The sequence below is a fragment of the Lissotriton helveticus genome, chromosome 8, assembly GCF_964261635.1.
Source record: "Lissotriton helveticus chromosome 8, aLisHel1.1, whole genome shotgun sequence".
NCBI lineage: Eukaryota > Metazoa > Chordata > Amphibia > Caudata > Salamandridae > Lissotriton > Lissotriton helveticus.
Genome location: NC_136069.1, coordinates 830,246,524 through 830,270,022, shown reverse-complemented (window position 1 = coordinate 830,270,022; position 23,499 = coordinate 830,246,524). Strand labels below are relative to the sequence as shown.

The following is a 23,499-nucleotide window of genomic DNA, read 5'->3' as shown; positions in this document are numbered from 1 at the left end:
GCAACCGGCACTCTATGACCTCATTCACCAGAGGAAATAAAATATGGAACCTTTTAGCCTTAAGAAATATGTATTCTACTCCTCATTTAATAATTCTATGTTTGGTCTTCGGGTGTTCTGGCGTACTCCTAAATCGTATATTTTTGTGATTCGGCTTTTGCATCTTTCAGGCACTGTTGCAATGCCACATTATTTCTTCATACAACCCTCAAGTTGCTCCACTTTGGATATTTTTGTGGACGCTCGTCTCTACTGTCTCCACTCCGTCATTCAATTAGGGACCTGCCGATTTTTGGGTCTCCAGCCTCAACAAAGCCTCTGACCTGCCTGCAATGGCCTCTAATACACTTCCTCTGTAATTCATGTTTTTAGCTCAGAGCTTACAGAATCTTAGTTAGTTCCTGTTGTCCCCTTTTAAAAAGCAGATCATGAAAATTGGCAAGGATAACTGGCATGTTCAATTTACCGCTGTATAATGGTTCTGGGAGTACTTTTGGAGCTTTCCTATTTCAAGCCCTGAGACTTTGAATCTTGATGTACTGAAGCTTAAGACATTGAAGTATAAAAAGCTTAAGCAACAATAAGCATGCTACATCAGGGATGTCAACATTCCCTAACCAGGAAAATACAGTTGATACCAGATGTATAAGAAAAAATGTGGGCTATTTAAATACTGCACTGAGGATGTAATTGAAGTAATTACTGGTGGCAATGTTTCCAAGCCTAACCGTTCTTGAATGTTACAGCTCTGTCCTTATTACATAATGTATATGTCTGTTTCATGCTTGGATGATTGTTGGTAGGCTTTAGGTGGTGGTCTGCTCTGTTTCCCTCACACACCTGTTGTATATGCATTTGTAAATATGGGCACATCTGCGTATACATTATAATCCTTTATGGTGAGTATTCTGGCTCAAGAGCTGTGAATGTAATTGATCATGATTACCGTTGTACCATTGGCATTTCTAGTCAACCAGGTCCATCTGATTTCCACAGTCCATCAGTGCCTCTTAGGCATTTACCCCATTTACAGTCTAGCTTTGAGAATGAAGCTTGCGAGAGACATGCTGTGATGTAGGGCCATGTGGCAGGAGATTACGGGTATTTGGATAGAGCAAATCAGCGGGTGGGTGTATGTTTATAAAGGCACATTTAAGAAAAATCATGGATGGTCCCCTGCCCTTTCAGGTGTAATAGCTGTATATACACTTTACCACTCCTGACTTTCACAGAGTTTCTGGGAGATAAAAATATGAAATAAGGTTGGTACGGTAAGCATTCTGCTGCTAATGTTGGAAGCAGCTATCCAAATTGTCCTAAGAAATTAAAAGAAATAATTGTTTTGAATATAAATCCAGCCCAATATGGTAGATGGTGCCCCTCATTTTAACAATTTGTATTGCTTTTCTGAATCATAAACCAACAGCAATTTCATGTGTGTGGATACAACAAATATATATATGCATGTCTGAAATTACATCTTCCATGCCCTGTCACATAACATGCCACTTAGTTTTCTTTATTATATTGCATTGGGTCTCCCGACAAATGATACCAGCTTGACCAAATCAAAGGACAATGCCATTCCATGAAGTGAATTAATTCAGATCATGGTGGCCCGTGCATCTGCTCCACACCTTAGCAAACTTCTTGGGACAACCTCGATCTGGGTCTATCATGATGACTGTTTTTTAGTAACTGATCCCAACTTTCCTTCAGAACATGTGTATCTTTGGGCAGTCTGCTAGAAAAAGTATCAAATCCTCCATAGTCCTTTAAACAACATCAGTGCCTGTTCTCCCAAATGTCAACCTTTGGGTGAGGACTCCTTGTAAGAACTTCAGTTGGACTAGTTTAAAACCTGGTCTGATAGACCCTTCTCAAGGGTACACCTTGTTTGCTTCTTACCATTTTCGCTCATCCAGTAGGCCACAATCTCACCTTATCAACCTTTCAACTTGTCAAGGGTTTCAAGAACATTATCAATCAGCATCTGATAAAATATAGGCACTGACTTCTTTCTACAGGTGTGCTATATTACAAATATTGTAATGTCTTCACATATCTTCTTATCCAATATTAAAGTGTTCGTCTTAGCACATTAACTGACCATTTGCAGATTCACATCATTTCATAAACTGAACTGTCATCCTACTGCTATTACCAATGTGCACAGTAAAATTTAAAACCGGAATGATCATGCATGCGTAGTAGACAGTGTTAGAAAATACCTTTGCTCTTTTAGATCCTAGTCTGAAGAAAAAACTAACACCACACAAGCTTATTTTTGCTTTTTTTAAATGTCTCTTGCAATGTCTTTTCATCTCATTTTAGTCTGGTTCAGAGTGAAGCTTCACTTGAGAGACGCCAAAACGCACATCGAAAAAAAGAAATGCGTGGCTTTTTGGCTAGAGCGGTATGCCAAGAGAGAGCCTGGGAAGGCTGTGACAGTGGTGTTTGACATGGGCGAAAGTGGGCTCAGTAACGTAGTAAGTATTTTGGGGATCTGGTTTATTTTCAGGTTTTATGAACTGTTATTACTTATACATTAATTTTACTTTTTGAGAAGGGCCCCTGACCCTTTTCTTAGTGAGACCACCTGGTAGTTTCCCCATCAGTGCTTTGTTATTGGTTTACTCCACGAGACGTTCAAATTGCTAGTATTCCAAGGCTTTGTATTCTAATTTCCAAATGCATTTAGTGGACAATAAAGGAAAGGCCATGAAAGTCCAACATTGCTTATTAGAGGCTTCTGAAGTTTTAACACATTTATAAAGGAAATGCAAGTATAATGTTTTTTCTTGAGTACTTTTGATTTTTCTTGTATAATAAGGGTTAATTTTGTAGGCCTCATACAAGGCACATACCTAACTTAAAATAGTATTTTAACTGACTGCTTTAGAGCAGTAGTCTAAATGTTAGGAGTTACCAAAATGCAGCGCTGCACACAACGCATGATAAAATGTACATGTGAACAAAAGAACAGTTTGTTCATTGAATAATATAGGTAGAAATTGCACATTCTTAACATTTTGACCTTTATACTCTCCACCAGACTCCTGCAAGTCATTACAGCTCTAATCCATAGGGAGAAGTCTGGCATTATGCCTGTTAGATCAACTAGATGCAATCTACGTCGCACACATACCTGGCTGAACTAAATTAGAAATCAATCTGATCATGCTTGCATCTTTCTAGCGTTTGACGCAGAAAAGGCATTTGATGCAGTGCTTTGGCCTATTTTTGGACATACACTGATGAAGTTCTGATTTGGTCCCTACTATAGGAAATGGGTCAAATTACTATATCATGCCCCAACGGCTGCTGTCCCAGTAAACTGGGTACTGCCTGCAGAATTCTCCATTGATAGAGGTATGAGACTTGGTGGTCCCCCTGGTCCCCCCCTCTTCTTTTTTCCCATACCCTGGAATCCCTGGCCTGTGCGGCTGTGATCACTCTGGGATCCGTGGATTCCGGATTGCGGGTGAAACTGCCGGAGAAGAGCAAATTTCGCTCTACGTTGATGACATTCTCCTCTGCATTACAGAACCGTTCTTGTCCCTTCTGTTCACCTTCCAACTATTTGAATATTATGTGAGACACTCTGGATGCAGTATTTAGTGGGGCAACTCAGTGCTTTATCTTCCACAGAAAAGGATGGAGGTGCTCTAACTACCTTGTCATCTGAAACACACACAGCCCATAGATACAAATACTTGGATATCTACATAACACTGGAAAGGGAGCTTTGTTTTGAGCGCAATCTAGTGAGGGTGTTACGAGCCTGCCAAGAAGACATGGAGAGGTGGCGAGGGCTGACCCTTGCTCTGATGGAATGGGCGACAATGTTTAAGATGATCTTTCCTAAATTGTTCTACGCACTGCAAGACACTTACTACTGGATCCCCCCAGAGACCTTCAAGGTGATTGAAGGGGACATGTCAGCCCTGTTTTGGGACAGCCAGCTCCCCAGATTTGCCTTTAAAACCCTAGAACGCAAACAATATTTTGGCGGGTTGGCGTTGCCTGACATACATGCCTACTATTGGGCTGCCCACCTCATGAATGTGAACAATTGGTTGTTTACCCACCTGGATCACTCAACCTTCAGGCTGGAACAGGCACAATTGGGTGAGAGCTCCGGTCTGCTTTACCTGTACGGAGGCAGAGGGACTCTGTGTTTCCTCCCTGCCACTCGGGTCACAATAGCGGCCTGGGACAAAGCTATGACAACCATAGGGTGTCTCTGTAAACCTATAAGGACAACATTCTTATGGGAGGGGCATTGGCTTCCCGAGATAAAAAACTAAAGGGATTCAAGGCCTGGGAGTCAATCTGGATATCCATTGTAGGAGACCTGATTGAAGATGGCAACCTCATGCCATCTTCCTCTCTCCAACGAGAATACTGGATAAACTTAAATCAGTTCCTAAAATAAGCTCAAATACAGCATGCGTGGAGGACTTAGGCACTCCCCTGGGATGGTACCCCGGAATAGGCCCCTCTTGAAGGACGACTTCTACAGGAGGAATTTGGATGGGGTACAATTTTTCTCGCATACAGAACCCTCCATAATAACATGCCTGATATCCTACTTAAGCTGCGGGGAAAATGGGTGGAAGAGGTGGTGGAACTGGAGGACATAAGTTGGGATGTGGCCCTAATGCACCAGAGGGAAATAGCAATCAAATCATGGCTACAAGTAGGGCAGTTTAAATATTACATTGAGTGTACTATGATAGACATTGGTTGCATGCTTTGGGAAGGGCACAGACCCGCATTGTTTGAGATGGCAGGGAAAAGATGGTTCCTTCTTTCATACGATTTGGAATTGCTCCCTGATACAGGACTACTGGGTTGCAGTCTCCCGGGAACTTATTAGTTTGTTTTCGGCACAGATCGTGCTGGACCCCAAGTTCATCGTTTTGGGGATTTTCACTGATATTGACCTACATCGGGCTCAGCTCTTGCTCTGTGGTCTTGGCTTGGTAGGGGCCGAAAGAGATATAGCTCAAAACTGGGGGGCACAGGAGTCCCCAACGATACAAGAATGGAAACTGGGAATGGCTATGTACATGGTGGCTAAAAAAGTAGCTAATACCAGCAGGGGCCGCCCCCGAAAATTTGTACGGTGTGGGGTAAATTGATTTAATACTTTTCCTTGGAGGTAGCAGAAGTCATTGCGACGCAGAGTTGGGTGGGGACTTGATGGGTGAGAGAGAGATGTTGACTGATGTAATGGAGTGTATATTTTGGTGTTTCCGATTGCTGCTGAACCAGAACTGGCTGGTGGATATCGGGGGAGGGAGAGGGGGTGGAGAGATTGTACGCTGTTAATGACTTCTTACTGTAAAATGGTCAATGGGGTTGGTCCCTAGACTAACTATGCAATGTTTTATCTTTGCTCCTGTACATTGTTTGGAAAATAAAATAAAAATATCTCTTTAAAAAAATGTTCACTCGAATTTTAATAACTTGTAAACCTCCAAAAATGAACAATTAAAGCCTAAACGCAGAGTGCCTTAACTAAAAATATATTCAGTATACTCCGGGATAAAACCATATTCACTGGAGTTACTGCAAATATACTAAAATATAGATTAGCTGCTCTGTCTCTGTTACCACCCAAACGTGAATGATGCGCTTGAGAAATTCATGGGGTTAATTCCAGGTGCTCCATTTAGGGTCCAAAGTCATACAATGATTTTGTATTTATCTATTTAATTGGAAAGGTATGGAAGAAAAAGCAACCAACATTTGAGTATGTGAAGCATTCGTTGAGGGTGCACTCTTTTTAGTAAGATGAAAACAGTGTTCAGAAGATCTCATTTTTCAAGCCTGAAGTTTGTGGGCTAATCCATACACCCAATAACACTTCATTGAGTCCTGTTGTCAATGAGATATTCTTCCTAAAAGGTATATATTGTATATTTTTACATGGTTGCCATCTTCATTGGATTCTAGATTGTGGATTCTAGTGGCAGAGTGATTCAACAGTTGCTGAGGTGAGAAGACGTGTTGGGGGCTGTTGCTCTGCACTTAATAACCTGGTAACTCACATCTCCTGTGTCCTGGTGTCTTAAAAGTGGTGACAAGGATGGGATGCTAATTTAGGACACTGTACTGCCAGGAGGATTTGAAGGTGATTGTGACGAGTTGCAGAGATCAAAAACAACCCCTGGTACTCCGTGTGGCCGTGAGGAGCCAAAAGAAATTGACAGGACGGGACCTAGTGGCGCTGTGGTCCTGTTTAGTGAGTTGCCTGTTTTAGATGGATAGTGGCATTTCTGTGAAGTTACGGGTGTACTGAGGTACACGGGATCTAGTGTACGGAGGGTGCGAGTTTACACTATAGCTGCGGTGTTGCCCTTCATACGCTGCTCGTGCGTCACCCTCCAGCGCAGGCATTGTGCCTCAGTGGCGCAAGATAGAGCGAACTATGTTGTGTTCATTTGAAGATGAGCAAGCACATAATTTACCAGGGGCAGGTATTGAGCCTCAGTGACGCATTGAAGTCTGTGTCAGTGTGGCAACTGCAGAATGTGGCATTGTAGACCTTTGAAAGTCGGCTGTCAGCTGAGGGAGATGACGTACTGCCTTATGTAAGTACGTTGTGCATAGTGCATGCCGGACGCATTCAGTTGTTGTGGCAACCAAGAGCGGGGCATGCTGTTGTGGAGACATGTTACTAAGTGATCTTCCCGTAGTTTGTTGAGCACTTCACACACTGCCAAAGAGCGTGTTCTATGGCAATTTGAGTGCGAAGCACGTGGCATATTGCTGAGGAGCATGTGTAAGGACGGTTTGGAAGGTGGAAGCTAGGAATTTCTTTTGAGTTAGGTGAATCCATCATAAAGAGCGCCTGATGGACTACGGTGACCACTTTATTTAATTTAGTTACTGGTTTGTTGGTATAAAATTACATTGTGTGCACAAGATAATTAGACATTGAGTGGTGGTTGTGAGGAGATCGTTATACAAGTAACTTCAAGGTAACAAGTTGTTGAGCATATGTTTGGGTAAGACGGAGGCATCATCAATAGTTGCTTCTCCAAAAATGTTACAAAATCCTGGGGTTCCTGCTATGGTGTGGGAAGCATGGTGCTAGTATTTAGAGATATACTTAGAAGAAATTGGGGGGAGCTTTTGTAGTGTCTCGCAAAATAGCACTATTAAAAAACAATTTGGGTGTTGAGGGCATAAAAGTTTTGAAAACCTTACCAAAACCAGCATGTGTTAACTAACCGTGAGGAAGGGACTGAATCGAAGGAAGTAATGTCAGAGGTTGAGCTCATGAAAGCCGCGGAGGACAATTATGAGAAGAAAAGAAGTAAAGTGGGTTGAGAGGCTAAAGAGAGAATTTAAAGACTTGCAGAAAGAGATAAGAGACCAGTTCATTAACAGAACCTGTAATGTAAAAATTCAAGAAAGAACCGAAGGATCCTTCTTTACAAAAGACCAGACAATGCATGGCAGGTAGAACACATGTCTAGATATGTTAAAGAACTTAATGAGGATCAGGTTAAGGACCAATGTGATCTTAAGAATGTGAATGTAGTACAGAAAACAAAGAAAGGGTTTGAAAATGCAACCAAAATGCTGGTAACTAAAAACAAACATGCGTGTTTTAGGTGTGGTAGTTTTAGACATACTGCAGAGGCAGAAAGATGCCCTGCAGCAAAAGAAAAATGTTTTAAATGCAAGAAGTTAGGGCATTTTTCGCGTGTGTGTAAATCAGAGTCAAGGAATGTTGAAACATTCCCTGAATGCCATCAAAGAGTTCGGTGGAGAGTGTTTCTTGTAATTGGAGAAATAAAAGAAGGATATTGTCCACCCAAATGCACCATGAAAATCAATAAAACTAAGGTCTCGGTTTGGGCGGACTCATGCTCCCTGTACAATAATATTAACAAACATGTGTGGGAAAGTTTAGGGGAGTGCAAATTAAGTCCACCTGACCTAGAACCTGTGGAGTATTGTGGTGTGAAGCTTCTGTTATCAGGATTTTTCAATTGCAAATTATCTTATAAGGACAGGAAATTGAATGGAAGAGTGTATTTGGTGGAAAGAGGGAGAGCTCTTTTGAGTTGGAGAGGGCAGAAGACGTTGGGCATTATCCTGGATCCCAGTCACTGTGAACAGGTATTGTTGACGGAGGATGTGGAGAATACGAAGTGGAGCACCGAAGATTCTAAGTTATTTGCAAGCATGCTTGAATGTTTAGACAAATTTGAACATTGCATAGTTCTGAAGTCCAGGAACTTACCAAAGGTACATAAAGTGAAAAACATACTGTTTGTGTTGAGAGCACAATTAAAGGAGGAACTGGATAGGTTGTGTGAGTCAAAAGTCATGGAGTCAAAAGTCATCTGAGTGACTCAGTCCCATCATTTTAGCATGCAAACCGAATGGCAAAGTGCGTATATGTCTATTTTACAGACCTCAATCAAAATATTTGGGTCGACAGTCATCCATTGCCACATATAAATGAAATGATTTCCAGTATAAAGAATGCCGAGCATTTTTCGTCAATAGGCTTATCCAATGCGTACCGCCAGGTCCGTCTACATCCTGAATCCAAACAGCTCATTCATAACACCGGCGGATGCATTTCATTTTGTACGTATGCCCTTCGATTTGGCATTTACCTTCGGTAACACCTTATCTGGTAGTGACATGATATAGCCGCTGTTTCCTTACCGACCCACCCATCCTTATAGCCCTACAGATCGGTTGATGTCAGAGCTTTTCCCTTTTAGCGCCCTATTAGACGCAACACACCGTTTTTAGTCAGCTTCATGGCTCTACGCTTCTGGCGTGGAAAGTTGTGAAAAGTACTGGTGTCAGCATGCCTGGGTGGTGCCTATATGGACGACACGGATGTTCCGATGACAAACGACGTTATGCGGAGACGGCCGACGCCACCTATTGGTATGCAGGGGCACTGCTCAAGAAAAATCTTCCGGACCCAGTCAGATGCCTGGGAAGTTCACCTGTAAGAAATCTGCGGCTAGAGCATGTCAATACCAGATAAGGCGTTACTGTTATGCACAATATTGCCCCCTCTGCACTGTCGTGTCTGCGCAGTTTCCTCCCAGTAGGACTTTTAGGACATCACCCATACCAAAGTCTGTAGTGAGCGCCATCTTGAAATGGCTGCAAAGTTCAAAACAGGGTGCAAAAACGATTATTCCTGATTTCCCAATTAGCGCACCCCTCGGGGTGAGGCTGTCAGTTCAGAAGGATTTTTGTTATGTTTTAAGTTTTCGCTGTAGCAATTGGCATGTGTATGACAGTGTTTCTAATGTCGTGGTGTCTATTCAGTGTGTAAAGTATCTGAAGCTTCCTCAAGTGCCCTGTCTCCTGCATTCTAATGAAGAGGACAGCATCAGATAGAAATGAAATCAGACTTTAAGGCGCTTCCGTGTTAAAAGACGTCTCTTGATCATTTGTATTTGCATATGCAATCCTCCTGAGCGACACTTCTCAAAGATAAAATAAGGGATTATATCTGTTCCTTATCTTTGTAGCTTCTAAAATAAATGTAATTTGCAACAACGACACTGCCTTAAGGTCAGAGTTCAGATATGTAGATTCGAAAAGGGATCTAAGTCTTACAGGCCCGAAATTAACGTTTTTCATTCGACTACTTGTTATTAATCCCGTGGAGATATTACATCTGGTTCGAGGAATTCAACGAATAACCAATGGTCTTTACTTTAGGTTGTTGTTTAATGAGATTGCATGTTACTTGCAAGGTCTTTCAGCTGCCTCATAAAACATCTGGAAGCAGTATTTATGTCACATCACATCAGTAGTCCGTCTGTGATTCCATTCGCTGGTCATTTTTTTGCTAATAAGACTTGCAATCACATAAGGTTTTGCCATGATGGTTTTAAATATACTACTCTCTTGTGAACATTGCGAGATTGCTTGAAAGGGCTTTACAATTGGCCCGTACTACCACGGCCTCTACAGCTGTAGCCTTCTCAGTGCTGTCACAGTGCAGTCTTCTGTTTGTATTTCACGTGCACACCAGGTCTAGGATTATGTGCAGCACAAGTATAGAAGTCTGAATTTAAGCTGCAAGCGTTTTTTCAGAATCTTCGATTTCTTAATAGCACTATGATTACGGGTTCATCTTATAAACAACCGTAGTAAGTTTCTGAAATATTATCTTTTCATTTCCTGGCATACCTGCCTCACTATATTGTAAATTCAATTTAAATGAAGTACCGATTTTTCCCCATCAGTGGGAAAAGGCACCTCTCTTTTCAGGATCCCTGATGTTCAATCGCATAACTATCTGACCTAGTTTTCCATGCTCAGTGTATTTGCTCAGACACATTTGACATGAGTTGAACATGCCCAGCCAAGGACAGGCCTTCTGCAACTACTGATTGGACCTCTTGAGGAAAGTGTAAACAAAGGCAGAGAATGTGCTCTATGTGCTTGGGAAGTATACTGGGTTAGGTAGCAGCACTTTTGTCACAGTATTGGTAGCTGTGAAATCACTGCAACCTGTTTGCAGAAGCCCAACTACTGTTTTTATAGCAGCATAACATTGTGCATTTAAACACACATTGACTTGCACATTTTCCACTCTGCTTTCCGGGAGATAAAGACTACTAAGAAACCTAAAATGACATAAACCTGACTGTATATGAAACGTTTTTGTGAATTGGACAGTGGATCGTTCAATCACAAAAATAGTTTTAGTTTCTTCACCATATGTCATTGTCTCATTTCTTTTTCTGAACAAAGAGGTGTTAGAGTTGGGGGTCTCTAGTTGGCAGAGGTAGGTACTGCTGACCAAATAGGGACCCTTGCGTCTAGTCTGGGTAAGGGGGTACACTCCTAAAATAACCCCTGCTCACCCCCTCGGTAGCTTGGCGTGAGCAGACAGGCTTATCTCGGAGGCAGTGAGTAAAGCATTTGTGAACACATACAGTAACCCAGTGACAACACTACAGATGGACACCACACAAGTTGTAGTATAAAAATAAGTATTTTTATATAAACGTGACACAAGACCACAAACAACAAAAATCCACAATACTGTACTTCAAAAATGGTAGAAATAGCTTAGTTCCCTTTAGATGTAAAATGTGACACTTTGAGTACAATGTACCTTAGGATGCGTAACGCTATCAACGAAAGTGTTGCAGGGAAGGTGATGCGTCGGTTCTTTACACGCAAGAACGGTGATGCGTCGGGTCCCTACTGATGCGTAGGGGATGCGTTGGTTCTTCTCTGCGAGGGGAGGTGATGCGTTGGTTTCTTACTGCGCTTCTGTGGTGATGCGACCAGCAGCAATGTGGTGCGATGAAGATCCGGTGCAATGAACAAAAATGGCATCTTCTCTGATGTGACACGATGCGTGCCCACCCGATGGGTGTGCGGCGACTCAATGATTCTTCTGAGCTGCGACAGGCCCTGCAACATGCTTCCCGGTGATGCGGCAGCATCTGATGCGACGTCGATTCTCTTCTCCGGCGATGCGAGGCGCTTCAGCAACTATGCGATAGCTACAGTGGCGACACGCTCTCCCAGCGATGCTGCGGCAACACGTTCCTCCGGTGATGCAGCGGCATCTGGTTTGACGTCGATCCTCTTCTCCGGCGATGCGAGGTGCTTCGGTGTTGTGAAGCGACGGCGGCAGTTTGGCAAAACACTTCTTCTCCGTGAGTCGCACTTCTAGCTCCTTGCGACACACAGTCCCCCAGAAAGTCCAGCACAACTGCAGGCCCTTCCAAAGAACTCTTGGGGAGCTGATAATTGAAGTCTGTTGTCCCTGAGACTTCAGCAGGAGGCACGCTCTATGTCAAGCCCTTGGAGATACTTCACAAGTTGAATGAAAGTAGCACAAAGTCCTTTCTCCTCTTTGAGACACACTTTACACGGCTGCTTCTGTGGGTGGCACAACCAGTGCTGCAAGCGACCAGCAGCATTTGATTTACAAGCACTGGGCACACGCAGTGCACTGTACTAGGGTCTGACAAGTAAACCAAACCAGCAAATCATGGAGTCACTAATCCATACATCAATTTACAATAGGGAGAGCATATGCACTTTAGCACTGATCAGCAGTGGTAAAGTGCCCAGAGTCGTAAAACCAACAAAAACAGGTCAGTCAAAATACAGGAGGAAGGCCAAAAGTTCATGGATGACCCTGCAAAAAGGGCCGAGTCCAACAAGAGGTTTTTAGCCTGAACGAGTTTTCAGCTGTCTGTGCATGAATGTCATTAACATAAGTATTTCTTACAGCCACTTTTGCTTCCCTTTGGTCTTGGACCGTTAAGTCCTTTTCCTCATTTCACATAATAGTAATAATGGCTGCAATCTCTTACTGGTGATATGACAGGATTTAGACTTTCACTTGGCATGCCTCCAAATTTAGGGAGCTAACCTTTATCTCAGTATGTTCTGGGATAACTATACACAGAGCTCTATTCCCCCAGGGCACAATTGACCATAATGAAGTAATAGAGACCATCCTTTGTGAAGAGGGACATTCACTGTATTTGGCTAAGACCAACTCTAGTGTGAGAAATTGGCATTCTACTCCTCTAGCTCATGTCCTGCTAAAGATAATACTCTGCGTATGTCAGCTGCTCTCCACACAGGCTTGAATCCACAGCATTAGAAAACTGTCCTCAGGTACCAAGACATGTTATCCAATTTCGCTTCTGAATTCCGTGGCACTGAGGAAGGGTCCCAGTGGCTTAGAAGTACTGCATCATTGAGAGGTTAATCAAGTCTTGGCCACACCCATACCGCTCCATAAGATCTCTGGAACTATTTTGAGATTTCCTGTGTAAATTGAGAATTATTTATTCTGAATCGGGCAAGCTTTAAGTCCTTTGCAGACAATCCATTGCTACAAAGAGGGTCTTGATGGCTCCCTGACTCAAGGGAAAATCTGTTCAGGACTTAACTAAGTGTTGATCTTTAGTCTAAGATTTCTGTTTGATAAATTTGGTTCTGTCAACAGAGCAATTCAGTTCTGTCAACAGAGCAATCTGTCTATAGTCCTGTAATGCAGAAAAGCTAGTTCTGGCCCAACAACTATCCTTCAGATTTCAACCTGTTTAGATACTCCCGAACATCAGCAAGAGAAAAATGTCCAATGACCAAGCATTTTTCCTTTCCCTTGCAGCAATGTGTTCAAATATGGACTTTCTTGCAGCTAAGCTTCCAAGATGTAAGTTTGAAGCTTTAACCTGCTCTGCTCTCTTCCTACAGAACCTGCTCTACCAGTTTCTCTGGAATTTCACGAGTTCTCAATACTGTCAAGTAATCTGAATTTCTCCACGAGGGCAATGAAACATTTAGAATAGTGCAAGATATAGCCACACTTTGAAAATACCCTGGAAAGGAGGATAGTTTCCTTGATTTACTTTGTATGAAGTGGATGGATGCGTTCTGGATGTGTCATACCCTTTAGTAACAAGTGATTTTGCTCTGGTAAACATTTGGCAAGGTGTGAGTTTTTTTCTGTTTAATCAATTTTACGAATTCGTTTGGCTGATGTGATGCTAATACATGCCAGCAGAATCACCACCAAAGTGGACTCTGCATATTGGCGACTCCTCTAGCCGTATTTCAGTAACCGAAGTTGTGAATTTGATATCTTGCATACTACCGCAGCTTCTATACGGTGGTGGTAGGTGAATACCAGAGGGCAAGTGGAAGAGGTGTGGCGCAGCGGCCAGGGTGCCTGACTCCGGACTAAGGGGCTCATGGTTCGATCGCCGGTGCAGCTCAAGTAAAACAAGGACCCCCTGTATCCCAATAATGTTCCTAGGACAGGGCTAATAACATTCAAGTATACATTTCCTAGGCAACAAATGTCTTGAAGATACTCAGGTAAACAGTAAGAATATGTTTAAACCTCAATGTACTGACTCAACCACATTTTCATAAAAGAATTTATATATATTTATTCAAATTTACGATATACACCAAATACAAAAATTAGTTATTAAAAATAGGTGGCCACAAAGATGACCAAGTGGCCGCTTAGATCCTCAATTTAAAAAACATCATATATGAATTAATACACACCCAAACATTTTTACAGTCAAATTTATAATGGTTAAAACAATTTTTCGCACAATCATGAAGAAGTTTTAATGTCTAAACAGTACGTAAATGTTCATCATCTGTCTCTACGCGCGTTTTGGCGAGTAAACGCCTTCTTCAGGAGAGTCACACGATGCTCGAAATAGTTACTAGTCTGCACTTCACATAAGTAGTGATGGAACAAGGTTAAATGAAACAGCTATCACTGATAACGTATTAACGAATCGCCTTGAGTACTACAATGACCAATTGAGAGTAGTATAACTATCGCTGTATACAGGCTCGGTTCAGATCTGAATAAAGCTATCCAGCATCAATATAGATGATATTAAGCCACACAAGTAAATTTATTCTTGTTGTAAACGTAATTAGATTAGCAATACAGGGTCTTGGCTCCTACCACAGCAGGGCTAAGCCAGAAATATGGAATAAACAACACAAATGCTAATACTGTATTTCACTCTCTAGAGTCTGTTAGAACCCATATGAACAAAACATACCGGTCTGTTTAGTATAACGTCACTAGTTTATTGGTTTATTTGTTCCACTAGTCCGTAATTTATTTTGTAACTTTTTTTTCTCAGAGAAATTTTTTGTGCATATACAAAAATATACAATTAGATGCAATCTAAAGTAAAGACAATCACTGTACATATTTACAACTCATCCACTCCAAACTTTCAGTCTAATACATTCATCCTGCATTTATACCAACCCTTACAAACCAAAATGGATCAAAAAAGTGTGACCCTGTGTCAAAACAAACGTTTTGCTTATACACTTGATGTACCCTAAAGGCCGTTTCAATGTAACAATGTTACATAAAAGGGTTCAATTGGAACCATATCCTATATTTTCCTAACATCGTCCTTCTAATCCTTATTATTGACACTGGGCCAACTAAAGTAGAAGCGTTTCGAACTCCCTGATTACGGGGTTCTCCTCAGGACCATAGAGTTCTACAAAACAAGAGACAAATGCGCCAGATTAAGTCACCTATTCCAACATATATGCATAATTAGAAGAACAAAATGCCGCCACCAGCCGGCTGTAAACTGCCTCCCTTAATCCTAGTGGGATGAATATCCCAATGGGGGGTCGTGTAGTGAGGTCACAAGGTTCTAAACACAAAGGAGACATTGATATACACACACAACTTTATATGTCTGATCTATATACTCGCTGATTGACAATAGACCACCTATGATGACAACCCGGCAATTCACGCAGTGTAGTCACAATAGTCTAAATGAAAGGAAACTGATGGGAATTAGTGGGGTCAGTTCAGGGGTGGAGCACCTGTATTGCGTATGAGTCTAACACTGACCTTATTCAAAGTGACGGACCCGGAGAGCCTGGAAAAAAAACATAAGTAGGGTATTAATTTCAGATAGCACCGCTGTAGAAAAGCATTTTTGCTTAAGAGAGGCAGTTCGGCACGTACCCGGTACCGTGCGTGGAAAACCCAACCCGGGCTTAAAGATTGTTGCCGGCGGTCGCTTTTTTACTCGGTCCTGCGAAGTCAAATCGGAACAAATTATTAGTCCTTTGGTCATACGGGGAGAACACCGCTTTTAAGATGCAATTTTAAGATTTATACTCCTTACATTATTCCACGATTTCTTCTCCGTAAATTTATTCCAAGCGATTGATGGTTGAAAGTCCCTTCTTCCATTTCTACATTGCTCGCTGGTCTCATGATCGTCATTTTCATAAAGGTGCAAATACCCGTGAATATTATTAAACTTTATTCATAACAAGGGGTCACAGTTTAAACATGAATTCTTTCCAAAGTTTGACGATGCAAAAGAATGTGACACCATTGAAATGATTTCTCAAGTCTTATTTACTGCCTTTTGAAGAGTAAGTGTTAATGAAGAGTGGAACTGCATTCTGGTCTATGTATTTCTGGGTGATCCATCTGACAAACCATTCTACAATGCCAAATGCCAGGATTGCATTTTAATGTTCCCAGTCTAATGTTCAACAGTATACAAAGTATTTATGAAATGTTTCTGAAAATTTCAGAAATCTCATTTAGGCCATTTAGAGCAGTGTTATACTTCATTATCAATAATGCTTCTCTTTGCCCCAATCTTGCCTCTAGGTCACCTCCTCGTGGGTCATGGTCAATTTTTGAGATTATAGTCAAGCGTAAATCCTCCTCTTTGTGTTTCTTTAATAGCCAATGGTGGACCAATGGCGCATTAGGTACTTCTCTCCTTAAACGTGATTTATGTTGCGTAATACGCTGTCTTGCCTCCTGTGTGGTTTTTCCAATATATAATTTTGGGCACTGGCGTACTATCCCGTAGACCACATTTTTAGTCTGACAATTTGTAAATTTGTCGTGTCTCCAATGTATCCCATTGAAGCTGAATACTGCTCCTTCATCCTTTTGTTCACAGCATGTGCAATTCCCACACTTGTGATGACCCACTATTTGAGGTAGTCCTAGCATTCCTCTCAAAGTGGGTTTAGTTTCACGGGGTAAAGCTGCCCGTACCACATGATTCGCCACACTTGTTTCTTTTTTAAAAGCAAAAAGGGGTGGTTCCTGTAAGTCACAATGAAGATGTTTGACCAAATGCCAGTTTTGCATTACAATTTTCCGCATTTGATGTGTACTAGGGCCAAATGTGGTGACACACACAATCCTTTTAGAGTCTGCACGTTCCTTCTTTTGTAGCAGAGTTTCCCAAGGGACCCACCACGCTCTTCTTAATGAGTTTTTAGTCGTTTTTTTGGGTAGCCTCTCTCGAGTAGCCGTCCCATCAGCCCATTTGCATGTTTAAAATACTCGTCTTTATTGGAACAGTTTCTTTTTATTCTTAAAAATTGTCCAAAGGGCAAGTTTTGCTTAAGACTTCTAGGGTGATGGCTTGTAAAGTGGAGTGCTTTGTTTCTATCGGTTGGTTTTCGAAACAATGTTGTACCCAGTGTGCCTTCTGTTGCATACACTTCCTCATCTAGAAAGGTAATACTTATATTAGATGCTGTATGACTAAATTTGATGTCTTCAGTCCTCAAGGTAAGCTATGTCACAAAGTCATTAAGTCTTTCTTGGGTTCCTGACCAAATAAAAAATACATTGTCAATGTATCGCATATATTTGGTAATGAATTCTGCAAAAGGATTATTATTATAGATGAATCTGTTCTCATATAGACCCATAAATAATACGGCCAATTCTGTTGCAAAGGTGCAGGCCATGGCTACCCCCTTAGTCTGGAAAAAGAATTCTGTGTCGAACTGGAAATAGTTCTTTTGTAAAGCAAACTTGGCAAGTTTGACTATGAAACTTGTGGGAACTCTAGTGGGTCGCTCCCTTTGGTCCAGGAAAAATGTTAGTTTCTAGTGCCTGTTCCTGGGGGATTTGGGTATACAAATGAGACTACGTCCATTGTGACCATTAGCCGGCTAGTCGAATTGAACTGCACAGATGATATTGCATTCAAAAAGGCTGTTGTGTCTTTGAGATGTGCCGGAATTTCTGTAATACATGGTTTTAGAAAGAAGTCAATGTACTAGGCCACCGCTTCTGTTAGTGATTCGCAACCCGATATAATGGGGCGTCCTGGGGGGACATTTGCATCTTTGTGCATTTTCGGGAGTACATAAAAAAACTGGTATCCTAGGGTTCTTGTTCTGGAGGAAGCCCAATTCCATTGGTCCTAGGATTCCTAAGTCGTGTCCCTCCTGAAGAATTGCGAAAAGCTAGTTTTGCAGTTCCTTTGTGGGGTTGTTGCCGATCTTTTTATAGCAGGTCGGGTCCTCTAGTTGGCGTCTCACTTCTTTTTTTATATTTACTGATGTCCCAGAGAACCACCGCTCCCCTTTTATCCGCCTGTTTGATTACTAGCATTTTGTCATTTTTTAGGGAACTGATGGCATCCTTCTCATTTTTTGATAAATTGAAATTGACATATTGTTTCTTCTTCTCCAGGGCTGATATCCCTTATAATATTGTCTTTTCAGAAGTAATGACCTCTTTCGGGGTCTTAGATGCCAGTGGACAGAACATTGTTTTTTTCCGGATGCCAGTGACTTCTGTGTTGTGGGTCTCCGGTATATCTTTAAAGAATGTTTTCAGTCGTATTTTCCGGCAAAATTCTATTGCTTCCAATTTCATTCTTACAAAATCTGTGGGTTTCACAGGAACGAATGAAAGCCCTTTTTCCAGGACAGTTCTTTCTGAGGTAGTTAACACACAGTCTGACAGATTGAATAGTGGTGAAGTTTTAACTCCTGTAGTGCTGTCATCTGGTTCTCATTTCCCATGGTTGGTAATTGGGACGTGACCGACCTCTTGCTCGCTGCTGGCCTCTGGCTAAAAAAGGCTGGGGATTTTGCTGTTGATTATGTTGATTGCCCCTATAGCTTGAATTACTCCTTGTATCACTTGTGTCTGTCACTCTAGACTCTAGACTCTAGACCCTAGAAGTCTTAAGCAAAACTTGCCCTTTGGACAATTTTTAAGAATAAAAAGACTGTTCCAATAAAGACAAGTATTTTAAACATGCAAATGAGCTGATGGGACGGCTACTCGAGAGAGGCTACCCAAAAAAACGACTAAAAAACTCATTAAGAAGAGCGTGGTGGGTCCCTCGGGAAACTCTGCTACAAAAGAAGGAACGTTCAGATTCTAAAAGGATTGTGTGTGTCACCACATTTGGCCCTAGTACACATCAAATGCGGAAAATTGTAATGCAAAACTGGCATTTGGTCAAACATCTTCATTGTGACTTACAGGAACCACCCCTTTATGCTTTTAAAAAAGAAGAGTGTGGCGAATCATGTGGTACGGGCAGCTTTACCCCGTGAAACTAAACCCACTTTGAGAGGAATGCTAGGACTACCTCAAATAGTGGGTCATCACAAGTGTGGGATTTGCACATGCTGTGAACAAACAGATGAAGGAGCAGTATTCAGCTTCAATGGGATACATTGGAGACACGACAAATTTACAAATTGTCAGACTAAAAATGTGGTCTACGGGATAGTACGCCAGTGCCCAAACTTATATATTGGAAAAACCACACAGGAGGCATGACAGCGTATTACTCAACATAAATCACGTTTAAGGAGAGAAGTACCTAATGCGCCATTGGTCCACCATTGGCTATTAAAGAAACACAAAGACTAGGATTTACGCTGGACTATAATCTCAAAAATTGACCATGACCCACGAGGAGGTGACCTAGAGGCAAGATTGGGGCAAAGAGAAGCATTATTGATAATGAAGTATAACACTGCTCTAAATGGCCTAAATGAGATTTCTGAAATTTTCAGAAACATTCCATAAATACTTTGTATACTGTTGAACATTAGACTGGGAACATTAAAATGCAACCCTGGCATTTTGCATTGTAGAATGGTTTGTCAGATGGATCACCCAGAAATACATAGACCAGAATGCAGTTCCACTCTTCATTAAGATTTACTCTTCAAAAGGCAGTAAATAAGACTTGAGAAATCATTTCAATGGTGTCACATTCTTTTGCATCGTCAAACTTTGGAAAGAATTTGTGTTTAAACTGTGACCCCTTGTTATGAATAAAGTTTCATAATACTCACGGGTATTTGCACCTTTAAGAAAATGACGATGATGTGACCAGCGAGCAATGTAGAAATGGAAGAAGGGACTTTCGTCCATCAAACGCTTGGAGTAATTAACGGAGAAGAAATCGTGGAATAATATAAGGAGTATAAATCTTAAAATTGCATCTTAAAAGCGGTGTTCTCCCCGTATCACCAAAGGACTCTTAATTTATTCCGATTTGACTTCGCAGGACGGAGTAAAAAAACGACCGCCAGCAACAATCTTTAAGCCTGGGTTGGGTTTTCCACGCACGATACCGGGTAAGTGCCGAACTGCTTCTCTTAAGCAAAAATGCTTTTCTACAGCGGTGCTATCTGAAATGAATACCCTACTTATGGTTTGTTTCCAGGCTCTCCGGGTCCGTCACTTTGAATAAGGTCAGTGTTAGACTCATACGGAATACAGGTGCTCCACCCCTGAACTGACCCCACTATTTCCCATCCGTTTCCTTTCATTTAGACTATTGTGACTACACTGTGTGAATAAGGTCAGTGCTAAAAACTGCCAGGTTGTCATAGGTGGTCTATTGTCAATCAGCGAGTATATAGATCAGACGTATAAAGTTATCTGTGTATATCAATGTCTCCTTTGTGTTTAGAACATTGTGACCTCACTACACGACCCCCCCCATTGGGATATTCATCCCACTAGGATTAAGGTAGGCAGTTTACAGACGGCTGGTGGCGGCATGTTGTTCTTCTAATTATGCATATATGTTGGAATAGGTGACTTAATCTGGCGCATTTGTCTCTTGTTTTGTAGAACTATATGGTCCTGAGGAGAACCCCGCAATCCGGGAGTTCGAAACGCGTTGACTGTAGTTGGCCCAGTGTCAATAATAAGGATTAGAAGGACGATGTTAGGAAAATATAGGATATGGTTCCAATTGAACACTTTTATGTAACATTGTTGCATTGAAACTGCCTTTATGGTACATCAAGTGTATAAGAAAAAACGTTTGTTTTGACACAGGGTCACACTTTTTTGATCCATTTTGGTTTGTAAGGGTTGGTATAAATGCAGGATGAATGTATTGGACTGAAAGTTTGGAGTGGATGAGTTGTAAATATGTACAGTGATTGTTTGTCTTTACTTTAGATTGCATCTAATTGTATATTTTTGTATATGCACAAAAAATGTCTTTGAGAAAAAAAAGTTAAAAAATAAATTACGGACTAGTGGAACAAATAAACCAATAAACTAGTGACGTTATACTAAACAGACCGGTATGTTTTGTTCATATGGGTTCTAACAGACTCTAGAGAGTGAAATACAGTATTAGCATTTGTGTTTATTCCGTAAACGTAATTAGTGCGGTCCACCTAAAATGAATCTTGATTCTGTTGCCAATTACAGTATCTCTTGAAAGGTAATGGCGGTCATAATGGGTAAAAAGATATATAAGGCTTCTTATTTAGTTGTTAGGATTCAGTGTGAAGCAGCAAGGATATTTGCGACCCCGGCACTCTTTATGGTGCTTATTTTCTGTAGGTTAAAGGCGAGAGGGTGATGGACAATGCTGTGTGTCGGTAAAGTCTACGTGCTCTCTTCTTGATACAGACAAGAAGAGAGCGCGTAGACTTTATATTGGTGACCGCCATTACCATTCAAGAGACACTGTAATTGGCAACAGAATTGAGATTAATTTTACGTGAACCGCACTAATTACGTTTACAGCCAGAATAAATTTACTTGTGTGGCTTGATATCCTCTATATTGATGCCGGATAGCTTTATTCAGATCTGAACAGAGCCTGTATCCAGCGATAGTTATACTACTCTCAATTGGTCATTGTAGTACTCCAGGCGATTCGTTAATACCTTATCAGTGATAGCTGTTTCATTTAAACTTGTTCCATCACTACTTATGTGAAGTGCAGACTAGTATCTATTTCGAGCATCGTGTGACTCTCCTGAAGAAGGCGTTTACTCTCCGAAACGCGCGTAGAGACAGATGATGAACATTTACGTACTGTTTAGACGTTAAAACGTGTTCATGATTGTGCAAAAAATTGTTTTAACCATTATAAAATTGACTGTAAAAAATGTTTTGGGGTGTGTATTAATTCATATATGATGTTTTTTACATTGAGGATCTAAGCGGCCACTTGGTCATCTTTGTGGCAACCTTTTTTTTAATAACTAATTTTTGTATTTGGTGTATGTCATAAATTTGAAAATATATATAGATATATATATATATATATATATATATATATATATTACCTACTGGCGGTCGCCAGTAGGTATATATAGTTAGGATTTTTTCTCTATGGGTTTTTTGAAAATTCTATGTCTAATAACTTTGGCGTTTGTGGACGGAATTGGCTGAAATTTTCAGGAAAATGGCACATTTTGTTTCTGAGCAGCCCTTGAAAATTTGGGGGGGGTTCGTCCAGTGGGGGCCGAGAAAAAAGGGGGGTCCCAAAACGTGTTTTTAACATTGAGTTTTCCATAGGGCGGTTGGCCTCACTTTTAGCCCGAACGGCTGAATGGATTTGCACGAAACTTGGCAAAATTGTAGGGACTGGTAGCCCGATGTGCCTTTTGTAGGTCTCAATATATGTGCTCCAGTGGATTTTGAGAAATTAACGTTTAAAAAAAGATATATATCTGTAACAGCGGACCAGTTAGCGCACTGGTTCGCGGACTTTTCGCGCAACGGAGCTTTGTGAAGCGAAGCTGATTGGTTCTCTGGCGTCTGTCAACATTCCAAAAAGTCCGTAGCGGCCGCCATCTTGTCTCTCGGTAGGATCGAGAGACAAGAGGAGGCCAAAGCGAAGGGGCAAATGACCATAAGGGGGAATAGTAGATCCTCGCTGACCCCCTAGGTTTGATGTGGAGGTTTTAAAAGGGCCCCGCGGGGCAAAAAAAAAAAATTATAATAATAATCTTACGGCTGAATGGATTTGCACGAAACTTGGCAAAATTGTAGGGACTGGTAGCCCGATGTGCCTTTGCTAGGTCTCAATATATGTGCTTCAGTGGATTTTGAGAAATTAACGTTCAAAAAAAGATATATATCTGTAACAGCGGACCGCTTCGCGTACTTTTCGCGTTACGGAGCTTTGCGAAGCGAAGCTGATTGGCTCTCCGGTGTCTGTAAACATTCCAAACAGTCCGTAGCGGCCGCCATCTTGTCTCTCGGTAGGATCGAGAGACAAGAGGAGGCCAAAGCGAAGGGGCAAATGACCATAAGGGGGCATAGTAGATCCTCGCTGATCCCCTAGGTTTGATGTGGAGGTTTTAAAAGGGCCCCGCGGGGCAAAAAAAATAAATAATAATAATAATCGAACGGCTGAATGGATTTGCACGAAACTTGGTAAAATATTAGGGACTGGTAGCCCGATGTGCCTTTGCTAGGTCTCAATATATGTGCTTCAGTGCATTTTGAGAAATTAACGTTCAAAAACAAGATATATATCTGTAACAGCGCTCCGCTTCGCAGAGATAAAATTATATCTGTATTACGTAGCTGTTGCTAACACCAGTTAGCGACGGCTAGTAGGAGATAGCGACCATCTTGGGCCCCACTTTGCATGTGAGTGATATTTATCACTAATGACATGCAAAGTGGGCATGCCAAGATGTTAGCGACTGGAAACAGTCGCTAACATCGCTATCTCCTATTATCAACTTTTGGAAATATTCGAGATAAGCGCGAATATCTCCAAAAAGTAACAGCTGCCCTGAGCAGTTCTTAGCCATGTTATCCAATGGGAGGTGGATAACATGGCTAAGAGCATTAGCTCGGTAATGCATGAATATCGCGGAGTTTTCAGCGATATTAATGCATTGCGCTCGTTTTTTATC

General features: G+C 41.5%; 1 protein-coding gene across 1 annotated transcript in view; it reads left to right on the top strand.

The window, feature by feature from the left end:
• The window catches only part of MOSPD2 (motile sperm domain containing 2), a 474,812-nt gene that overhangs the window by 72,510 nt on the left and 378,803 nt on the right, over window positions 1-23,499 (top strand). The window contains exon 5 of the mRNA XM_078657641.1: window positions 2,335-2,489. Coding sequence (XP_078513767.1) covers window positions 2,335-2,489 — 155 coding nt within the window. The remainder of the gene's footprint in view (window positions 1-2,334; window positions 2,490-23,499) is intronic.